An 11,448-nucleotide genomic window follows, 5' to 3' on the forward strand; every position below is an offset into this window, starting at 1 on the left:
GTGACGTTTGAAAAGTGACCAAATTTATTCAGACAAATATTTGTCAGACATATCTACAATATCAAGGACTTGAAAAACAAACATTTCTACTAAAAAAAGACAAGATGGTTTTCATTGCAAATCTGTGTAATTATAATCATGATATTCCAGAAATACAGTGAAGCTAGAACACATGTTCTGTAGAGGAATGATAATAAGCTCTTCAAAATTCAATCTGACAAATCTACAAATTAGTACAATGAGGACTGAATAGAAATTGAAACCATTTCTTTTCCAGTTCCAAAAAGAAGCTTTCATCACAACACGTGGACCTTCCCCATATGACTAAGACAAATGAAGCTGTTTTGACTGTGTTTACAATACTTCAGGGTGACGTCGTCTCCAGATTGGACTCGATCACACTTCCAACAACCCCCCCATACATCAATGACATGCCAACCCCTTCAGGCATGCCATTTTGATTGGAGTACGCCCAGTTATGCCTCTTAACCCTCCGCCCAAATACAAACGGTCTCGTTTCAAAGTCTCGCATTTCGACAAGCCCAGCTTTTCGGAACGGCGGGTCAGGGTCGGCTTGGATAGTTTCAATTGCCAGTTGGACTCGAACTTCGGCGTTTATGTGAACTTAGGGCTTGGTGTTTGCGTAGCAGTTAACCTTGACGTTATGTGTGATGGACCGGCACATGCCAGGCAAGTTTGCTCTCCAAATGTTTTACGAGAGATAAACTTTTCACCCCTATCAAGTTCATGTCCACTTCTGTTCAATTACATACATTTGTATACTGTAAGTCAAACCTGCCCAAGAGGACCACTTGGGACCAAAAAATTTTGTCTATATGGACAGGTGGTCACTGTAGACAGGTCAATCTTAAAGGGAAGCAAAACCTGAAATTGAAAAGCCTACAATACTATGCCAAATATACCCCAAAGTTGAGTTGTCACTTGTTTTACCTACAAAAAGTCCGTCATAGTCTATGAAATACTACAAAAAGAGGAAGCCAACGCTTGTAAGTTCACCGGTTACCCTAAAGGCCACACCAATTTGATTTCTTGGTTAACGGATTTCTATTTTCAAAAAAAAAATTTTTCATGACTTTTTTTTAAAAATAAAAATCTGTTAACGAAGAAATTAAATTGGTGTGGCCTAAGACTGCCACATGAAAAAAATTGATATCAAGGCCTTCTCAAGAATGTCTTGAACATCCGGATATCTGAAGTGTGCGTACCTCGGAGATTACTGTATCTGATGCTGCTTTTAGCTTATAGTACATGTGCATCTTTTTATATTCACTGACTTCTTAATGTTGTTTTTAACGTAACGGTTATAATGTTATAGTTGACGTCACCAGCATACTAACATATTGACCATAAAACTTATGGACTTACTTTCCAAATGTAGTCACATATCAGAGTCATCAGACTTGGGTGAGTCAGGCAAAGGCTTGAATGTATTTTTACGTATACCAAAGAACAAGGATGACGGAGTCAGCTGAAAATTTGGGTAATTCCCAATCCTTCCCAGTGTTTGTTCTGTAAACTTCAGTCTTATTATATACATAATGACATTTACCAGAACACAGAAGAATTTTCATGCTAAGACGTAACAGTACGAACTTGTTTTGCCGTGTAAGCATGTATAGGGTGGTTTTTAAAAAGACTAGATATACCAAAAATGTGAAACAAACTATACAGTCAAAACTGGCCAAGAGGACCACTCGGGACCAATGAAATCTGGTTTATATTATGTATGTGGACAGATGGTCACAATAGACAGGATTCTTAATGCTTGTGTCAGAGGTAAAGTTAACATTTATCTAAGGGACCACCAAAACTTGTACCCATTGGACTAAGATTAATGGCCATTGTAGTCCTTATGTAGAGGGGGTCACTTGACAGATTTGACTGATTCAATCATTCATTGGCCAGATGGTCCATAATTATGTAGAGGTGGTCACTTGTCCATGTTGGACTGTATATCATTGGCCAGATGGTCCATATGTAGAGGTGGTCACTTGTACATGTTGGACTGTATAATTGGCCAGATGGTCCTTATGTAGAGGTGGTCACTAGTACATGTTGGACTGTATATCATTGGCCAAATGGCTCTTACATGGAGTTGCTCAGTCTTGTACAGGTTTGACTGAGTGTACATTTGAAGTGTCCCTTACACATTGTTTAAATTTGTACGGCCTGAGCTATATGCAGACAATTTTGTGGTGGACTGGCACGTCTTCAGCCAAGCTTGCTGTCTCACATTTTGACACCTCGGTACAAATGGCGTCCCAGAAAATACTTGCGGAGTGACACCACAGTTATAATTGCGCCAGCAGTTTTTGTATTTTACGTATGGGTTTATATTCATAGAACTTTTGGGTACTGTTGCTAGGGCCAAGTTCAACTTACAAGTCTTCCACTAGAGCAGACATTGTGTGAAAAAAATTTCCTCAGTTGCACTATGGTCACATTTCCAAACCAGGGCCTGATCAGGCTACTCGCAGAAATGAAAAATAAAGTTAAGTGTATATAAATCAAGAAATATACACAAATTGTGCTCATGACTAAGATTTTATACATTTTCTGTGTCTTTTAGTTCCCGCAAAATGCCCGGCTGGCCACCAGTTTGGAAATGTGGCCGTAGCAAGAGGATTATGGCTTGGTTTGTAAGAGACTTCTATGACATTGTTCAAAAGACTGTTAAACTATGGCCTGAACTTTTGAAGGATTGGTAAATATGATAATTATTATTATGGAAAAACAGCCCAAAAATACTAAATCCTTGAAAGTCTGGGTGTTTTCAGAATAAACTTTATTTCACATGAAAGAGCTAAATATGAAACCTTGGTGACAGTATAGGCTAGCTATCACCATACATGAATGACACTTTTATTTTTACCAGTCTGTATCTTTTTATTTCACTCCATATAGGAAACAAAATAAGGTCACTTACTCACAGGAGCCTGGATATTTCAGAGCATTATTTACAGACAAATTGGGCACAAAAATCTACTTACCTAAGCCACACTAATTTCATTCGTTGGTTCTTAGAATTTCAAAAATAATGCTAAATCGAAATATCGACTTCAAAACAAAGCCTGATAGCTGTACCTTGATATCATACAGTTTCAGGGAGTGACTACACAATGTGGTACAGAGCAAGTTTTCATCCTACTGCTACATTTTCATGTTAAATCTTTATTTTGGAAAGTCTGCAAAGCAAGGAAAAAAATTGGTGTGGCTTTGTCTACTGACAACAGTTACTGACACGTCTAAATACCCGGTACTTTGCCTTTGGGGGTTGATTTTCTTACAGTTGTGTACATGTGCATGTATGTGTGGGAAGGGGGACACAACAGTTACATGTAACTACAGTCAAAACTGGATTCAGCAACCATGGCCACCCAAGGGACTGAGGAAAAATAGTTGCTGAGGACATTAGGTGGGGTTAACTATATATGTTACAATGGACAGAACTGGTTTAATGTGGCTTGTGACTGAAGGTGGTTCCCTAACCAGGTTTGACTCATATTGGAGATGTTGGTACATGTATGTGAGTTTTCAAACAGAAAGGTGGTACCAGTCATAACACTTGGAGAAACATCAATCTAAGTCTCTGTTTTCTCTTAGAGTGCATAATAATGATACAGTACATGAACAGCCTTTGTACATAGCTCAAGACATACAGTTTTGTACTGTACAAGACATATACAGTTAAAAGTTAACATGAACTTGGTTGAACAAAATTACTTTGAGACACAAACTTGAATCCAGGGACATCTTTAAGTGATAAAAAATCTGATACATACCAAATTTTGCCAGTTTTGCATCTGGATGCTTGTTTTTTTTAGATTTTTTTTACCATTACAATACAATATATTCTCTTGTCTATTGTAATTTGACATATGTCAATCAAAGAATCAAGTTTCTGCTGCCCGAAAGACAACCCTAAAATGGACACTACACAAGTATCAACTGCAACCGAAGGAAAGAAATAATGAAAAAAAAGCATCTTAAATTTATAGATGCCTAACTTATTTTACCTAACTGGGTGACTGTCTACTACATGTGTACAAGTAAATACATGTACTGCACAATGTGTTGTCAGTATGTGTTGTCAATGTTCTTACCTCTTCTTTTCAATCAAAAATAACCATTTGAATAATGAAGTGGAGCATGTGACAACAGCAGTTGTATATTTTGACCAATGTTTCAAACAAAAAAAACAATTCTCTTCCTGGCTTGGCAAAAATAGGCAAAATCTGTGTTTTTTTTTGCTTAGGAAAAACAACGTACTAAGTTAATAGCTACAGTGTTAAAATCCAGTGTTTCAAAAAACAAGACTTGCGTTTGAGACACAATCCGGTCTTGTTGCTGACCGGAAGAAACAGTTTGTTGGAACAGTACTTAATAGATACTCCTAAAAACCCAACATTTCGACAAAACAAAAAAGTTCTCTTTTGTACCTGGTAAAAACATACAAATTCCGCTGGCACAACATGTAGACAACGTACAGTCAAGCCTGGATTCTGCAACCACTCAAACGAATGGTCGAGGAAAAATAATTGCTGAGGACAGGTGGTTGCTGAGGACAGGGTGGGGTTAACCATATAAAAACGAACGAGACTGTTTTAATATGGCTCGTGACAGGTTTGGCTGTACGTAGTTATGGGATACAGACGGGTCACTGGGGAGGGAGGAATCTGGCGTACTGTGGGGGTGCTTCATACTTGGTCATCGGCTTGTCTGCAATTCCACATGTGCCCACACCAACCTAGGGAAAACCATTAGGTGTCACTGTTATAAAGCATTAAAGGCATTGAAGTATTAGCTTACTATGGCTTACGCTTGGCTTATGCAAGTACAATGTACCAAGGATTTCCCTTGCTTTTTCTAAACAAGTACAAGAAGTCTTGTCCTGTCTTTGAGGACCGTAAGCCTTCCCAGTAGTGTGAAAAGCAAAAACAGATGGGAAATCAACCTGAATATGGCATAAGTGTGGTATATATTAAAATACAAAAACATTCCATTCAACTACATATCACAAAGTTCAGCTCTATATATATACCAACATAATTTGAATATTCAAACTGGTAAAAACTCAAGTTGTCATGGTAACTCACCCGCCCGTCCACGGATTCCGGGGAAGCGAATATACTCTTCTTCACCTTGCCCTTCTTGTTCCCCTTGTGGAAGGCCTGCAACACACCATGGAGAAGCCAGGGGGCATTAATGCATAGCACATCATGCACAAGGCACTGACCAATGGAACAGCTACATGCACTGGTGATTCAGCCCAAAGTTATCCCTTTGAAACCTCCTTTACCATCGGTCAGTGTAATACAACATTTTAGCTTGTCTCCCATTGGTTATAAAGATGTAAGCTGGTCCATGATTGGTTCCTTAAGTATTATGTTTATGAGAACTTCTACATGATTGGTTGGTTGCAAATGCACCCTGTTTGTGGAACTTGAAGTGACATTTTTGAGATGTACAAACTTTGGTCATTTTGTTTTCTTATAGCTTAAAAGTGTAGAAATCAGAAAATCTTAAGTTATAAGTAAAAGACTTATCAAGCAGTACAGGACAAAAAGTTGAAAACTTAAGCTTGAAACAGTATGCAAATAATTCATAAACATCTTAGAGAATGTAACTGCAAATAATTTTGTTGGATAGAAAAACTTCCCTAGACTAAATATGTATGTACCTACTACCTCTTACCTTTCTTACCTTGTACCTGATAGACCTACCCCATTCCCAAGTGGCCGTTCTTCCATGTCCCATGAGCCTTGGTTCTATCAGAGCACTGATCGTGACAAGACAAAAGTTACTGGATTTTTGCGTCCCTCGATAGTTTCTTACACTATGTTTACGAAGACTTTCAAACAACACCATCCACAATACTTTTAACCTATACCTTTACAATCAACATTCAAGACCATTTTCAGTTATCAAAGTGCTTTTTGGGGAGCCCTAAAAATGGAAATTAGACATCCAGGTAGTAAGATACGCAAGATAACAGTTACAACTAAATTTTTGAAAGCATTCAGACGTTTTAGACAACATTATGCAGTCATTGACTAAAGACAGCAAATGCAACCTGAAACGTCTGACCCTCATTCGAATCCATCCAGTTGCTTGAGTAACTGTTATTTTGCATAATGATGTTGAAAATTCCAAAATTAAATGTTCCTTATAATCAAATACTACTGTGACTGATTTCTCCAAAACTGTTGTCCTCTGCCTCTTTTAATTGGTGGTACTTGTGAGTAAAAAGTTATCGTACAAAAATTTTCATGTCCGTTGAAGCTAAAAAAAACGCTTTCTTTCGTGTAGGTTTTAAACTTTCTACAAAACATTTAACCCTTGAAAACCGAGGGCAGTACAAGTAAGACCCTGTTTCAATCAACGTAATCTCTCTGAAATTCAATTTTAATCATTTCCACCCAAACTGAACAATAACTTACATGCAGAAGTGTGAAAATGTGAAAGGAACTTAAAAGACATGGTAGTACTAGCACCTGTGGTGGGACATACCATTGCTTCACTATCTCCGGGGGTGTTCAGCGTCTTCCCCTACCACAATCGGATATTACTGATTTCTGAACTGTGGAACATAAAACAACAAAGGACAGTAGTCTTTGCAAATCTGCCAAGACATTCCCCACACTTTTTTTTTGTCTTAGTTTCTTCACCTTTCCTTCAATACTTTTAGCAATATTATCAAGTCCAAATATATCCAGTTGCTTGAGTGACTGTTACCTTGCATGTAATAAAAAATCCTGCCTCCAAAACAACCGAGGACAGGAGTCTTTGTAAATCTGCCAAGTAAACTCCCAGAATTTTTTTCTTATAGCTTTGAGTTAGTTTCTTCACATTTCTTTTAAAACACTTTCAACAATAACAAAAATTGCAAAAAAAATTTGTTCAGCAATATGATATCAAGTCGTACCTTCAAATTTCGGTGGTAGCAATTGGGGGTATTTACATTAAGTTAAGTCTGATCACAATGTAATAATATAGATTTTGATTCGTTTTCAGGATTTCAAACAAAACATGTTTGCTTGACTCATTTTGTGATGAATACCAGACAAGTATGGAATTTTAAAAAGTCCATCTTTTGGTTTCTTGATTAAGAATTTAGCATTTTCTTGACCGTCAAGCTGAAAACCATGACAACACACACTGTATTTTTCACCAAAAGGAAATGACATGTAATTCTGAGTTGTTTTTGTTGTATCTTTTACTTGACTGACCGCAGGTTCTTTAAATGGAAGTCATGTACTCAAATAAGCAGTTTCCGTCAAGACTAGTAGAATCTTTTGACGAAATATTTAACAATTGTTTAACAATTGAACAATTTAACACAACATAATCTGCTACTTTTTTGGGGAGGTTTCATCTTTTGGGGTAGGTTTCTTCTTTGAGACGAATACATACATTGTACTGTCTTTTCATCAACCCGGTAAGTCAGATCTTGTCTTATAGAATCTTATTCCAAAGCCTACCATGCAGAAGACATGTAAATAATTAAGGCAACACATTCAAGTACAGAAGAGGGAATAATGCTCACCTTGGCATGTCTGCAGCTAGAGGCCAGAGTAGAAAATACCTCACTCCAATGATTGACCACAACAAATTAACTGCTTGAAGACATTCTACAAACTTAAAGATGAATCATGTGAAGTCTACGCGTAGCTTTCCCAATTTGTTTAAAATTCTCAAAACTCCACACTATTCCCCCCTTGGGTGCTCCACTTGACGACAAAATGATTCCTCTAGAAAAAAACCTACATGTACTTAAGGGATAAATCCTCTATCTAAAGACAAGAGCATCAGTCGGACACTAAATACAAAAAAAAGAAAGGATTCACTCTGAAAAAAAGGAAACTACAAAACATTTCAACAGTTAGTTAATCTATATGCAAAATGTACAAATCATAGATAGTACACAATACAATTGTATACATAAGTGCTCATTCCCCTGAATGTAACCCACCTTGGCGTTAAAATCTTGCCATTTGTTCTTCTCAGATTCTCTCGCTTCTTCTATCTCCTTGAGACGGAGGGCTTTCTTCATGTTCTTCTTCTTCTTGTACTCTTGTTTCGCCTTCGACAACTCCTTCCTTTGAAAAACAAGACCAGGCATCTTACATTAGTACATGTGTATGTACTGTGGTGTCGAATGGGCAAGTGGCTAAGCAAGAGGACACAAGATCAAGAGATCACAGGTTTGATTCTTGTCGTTCCACGCTAGACACTGTACATGTGTCCTTAGAAAAGGCACTAGTAACACAACTTTCTTGCTCCATCTAGGTGTAAAAATGGGTACCTGACTTCAGTTGGGGAGGTAAAGGGTGGTGGAAAAAGAGGGATGGGTTTTGTCTTCCAATACCGTACCTTAGACGCAGTGGATAACAACCCACTGCCCCTAGCCTACGGCCTCAAAAAGGCTAAGGGACTACCTCTACTTTGTATGCCCTGAATAAAGTTGTTCAACAAGGCAACCAGATATGGCAGACTTCACCCCCTTTCCTACCCAACCTTCATTTCATATTGCAACACTATTAGTCCAACAGACAAAAGTAGAAGCAATAAAAAAATGACTTGGAGTACATTAATCAACTATACACAGCTAAAAACTATGCCTACAATAATGTACATAGAGTTAGAACACCCGGCCCCTTACTTTGATTTTGGTTTGTCCCAGTCACTGCTCAGCCCAGCTTCTGATGCTGATCTTTTATTGGACTCCTCTGGTAACTTTAGCTGATAGTCCTGCAACAAGAATTTTAGAAAATGTTTAAATTGAAGACAAATCTTTGACTATGAACACAGCAAACTTGTTATACAAAATAGAATTTTTTTTGGTTGAGAGAACATTGTTAGAGCAATCTTTAAACTACATGTACACACAATGCTAAACTACACAAACTTAAGGCAATTTCTGAAGTGCAAACAATTGTCATTCTCCTATGCATAGCCTATACAAATATTACAATAAACATGTACCTTGGGAGTCTCTGCTAAACCGGGCTGAGGTTTCCACTTTTGTGGGCATGGCCTCTAACCAGCTGTCAGCTAGTCAGAGAAATGGCTTTAGATTTAGGTGACTCTCTGATTGGCTGACAGCTGGTTAGAGGCCTCGCTTACAAGTGGAAAGCTCAGCTCAGTTTAGCAGAGACTTCCCAATGTATATTGTATAGAACGCAGGTACGTCTCTAAGTAGGAGAATGACGATCATATATTAGTACTAAACACAGATTTTTACAACTATTTTCAAATCGCAAATGTGTATTGGGCCAAAATCTGACATATCCCTACCAGTGTTATCTCGCTGTTTCCCCACCCTTCAAATGTGACAGTGACTCTTCCGCCATCCAGCTTCTCATCTATCGTCGCCTCGTAGAACCTGAAATCAACAATAGATAAAGGTTCAAAATTTTTCACACTTTTTGGTTTATAGGGCGGTGCCCATCACTGTTTTTATAGCTCTTGGGCCACACAAGTGACCGTTCCAGGTGGAGATGCACACTGTTCAGACAGCTCAAATCAGGAGAAGTCAGACTGATGCACAGCGCAGAAGAAAAGCGGATCCGCAGAAAAGAGCTTTGCAACAGAACTGAGTCAGCTTACAGATGTGATTTTTGTGGCAGAGACTGCCATTCTCGTATAGGGCTGTTTAGCCATAGTCGATGCTGTAGGGCTGTTGTGAATTAGGATTTTACCATGGTCAATACTGACCGACGGAGGCCATAGTGGGCCACACAGTTATGCAAGCACTACTACATGTACAGCAAGGGTCCACTGGTTGTGGTGAGGAGAGAGAAGAAGAATATACATTTGTAAACACAGCTGAAAATGAAAAAGAGAGTTCTTACAATTTACGGACTGAATTTTAATTTTTATTGGACATGCTTGAGGGAGGAGGACCTGGGTGGTTATTACTCCTGTTACGTTTCAACAAGAAGAAGAAGATTTACACATTAACTCACCCGCCATCCTCGCTCCATGGTGCCATACACGTGTCCCCAACCTTCCATTCCTTGACCGGTTGAGGCGTGGCGCCCTCCCCGGACGGACCTGCGCCGCTCTGACCGGCTTTCGCCAAGTCTAACGACAAGTCTATCACTTCCTGTAGACAGAAAATTTCTGTTGTAAATACAATTATATCTGTTTGGAAGAAAACAACAAAGTGTAAATCCAGTGCTCATTTTCTAAAGCTATGCTCTATGCACAATACAAAGTAACTTGAGCAATTGGACGATTTTATTCACTATATGTATCTATACTATTTGTTTCTACCAATATCTCTCACCTGTAAGTCCTGCTTGAGTTTTAACAAGTCTTCATTGTTGGGGTCTGTGGTTAGGGCTGCTTCAACCTAGTGGGGAGAGAGCACAGAAAACATAAGACAATATTGACATGTACTTAGTAGTTCCGTGGTGACCTCTTACCACAAAATTATATTACTGTGAATAGTTGAAAGGAACTTAAAATACTTACAAAAAATATAAATCTTAAAATATCTTCTTTTCATGGTTTTAGCTGACCTCTTACTAACACAAAACAGACATCACCAGAGTTAAATGTATTACATTTTGTACAACTATCATACTAAAGTTGAAATATCACGAAAACCCAGTCAGTCTTTTCCCCTTCTAATGTAAAATCCAGTCACCCAAGAAATAAAATAAATGAATTTGACAGTATTGATTTTAGTTTAATAGTACTAGTAAGTAAGTTGTATTCAGCAAAAATACCTTATTAATTTGTTATGTATTCTATTTTAATAAGATGGCACATGAGATATCAAATTATTGAAATTCAGCACTCCAAAATGGTGCAACTGAAAAGGATTTGAAAATGCTGGAAAAACTGTTCATGGCCTAACACATACACATGTGACAACCTCAAACTTCTGATGAGGAATAAAAATCAAATACTAGTAGATAAAATATTCCTCACCCTCAAAACAAACAAGCATTACGCATAGTAAGATGCGCAAGTTGTGTACCTGTAGAAGAATTCAGAATCTACAAATACTACGTAAAAATGTTCAAATCTTGATAAAAACCTCCTTGGCTCAAAATATCTTTTATTTTCCTGCCATAAAAAAGCTACCTACCAGTTGCTTTCGACCAACAAAACATGGCTATTTTTCATTGATATGTGGACTAAACACCAATAATTTTCACGCATACGTATTCCATGGCTTTTTCTGTAACGTCTGAACGATAGTTTTGTTACAGAAAGAGGAATTTAGAGGCACAAACCTGTTGTAATTGTGCTTTGTACGTCGTGATCTGATCTTCACCCATGTCCGCCATTTTGGAAACAATGTGATGAACCCAAAGCTGCTCTATTATTTTACCTAACAACACCTTATTCTCTACTAATATGTTGATTGATGACATAAAACTTCGACATAAAATTCAACTTTGATTATTTAAG

The 11,448-nt window shown here is 37.9% G+C and overlaps 1 protein-coding gene across 4 annotated transcripts; it reads right to left on the reverse strand.

The window, feature by feature from the left end:
* Nucleotides 1–4,353: 4,353 nt before the first annotated feature.
* Nucleotides 4,354–11,393, reverse strand: LOC136424214 (survival of motor neuron-related-splicing factor 30-like). 4 transcript variants are annotated; one of them, XM_066412735.1, is made up of 9 exons: nucleotides 11,271–11,393; nucleotides 10,313–10,378; nucleotides 9,990–10,129; nucleotides 9,319–9,406; nucleotides 8,684–8,772; nucleotides 7,994–8,120; nucleotides 5,745–5,800; nucleotides 5,118–5,192; nucleotides 4,354–4,768 (listed from the first exon to the last, which is right to left on the reverse strand). In XM_066412735.1, exons 1-8 carry the CDS (start codon nucleotides 11,322–11,324, stop codon nucleotides 5,159–5,161), a joined length of 654 nt encoding a protein of 217 aa, XP_066268832.1. In that variant the 5' UTR covers nucleotides 11,325–11,393; the 3' UTR covers nucleotides 4,354–4,768; nucleotides 5,118–5,158. The 4 variants fall into 4 exon arrangements, with proteins under 4 accessions (XP_066268832.1, XP_066268831.1, XP_066268833.1 ...); XM_066412734.1 differs by lacking the exon at nucleotides 5,745–5,800 and having other exon boundaries at nucleotides 11,271–11,392; XM_066412736.1 differs by lacking the exon at nucleotides 4,354–4,768 and having other exon boundaries at nucleotides 5,725–5,800.
* Between the last annotated feature and the right edge of the window lie 55 nt (nucleotides 11,394–11,448).

This window comes from Branchiostoma lanceolatum, chromosome 18 (genome assembly GCF_035083965.1).
Source record: "Branchiostoma lanceolatum isolate klBraLanc5 chromosome 18, klBraLanc5.hap2, whole genome shotgun sequence".
NCBI classification, from domain to species: Eukaryota; Metazoa; Chordata; class Leptocardii; order Amphioxiformes; family Branchiostomatidae; genus Branchiostoma; species Branchiostoma lanceolatum.

Coding starts and splice junctions, on each gene's coding strand:
- LOC136424214 (XM_066412734.1), bottom strand. CDS start 11,324: ATGGCGGACATGGGTGAAGATCAGATCACGACGTACAAAGCACAATTA. Junction 8,121..8,683: donor TGGGACAAACCAAAATCAAA/GTAAGGGGCCGG, acceptor TGTTTTTCAAAG/GAAGGAGTTGTCGAAGGCGA. Junction 5,193..7,993: donor GGCAAGATTTTAACGCCAAG/GTGGGTTACATT, acceptor GGTGTGTTGCAG/GCCTTCCACAAGGGGAACAA.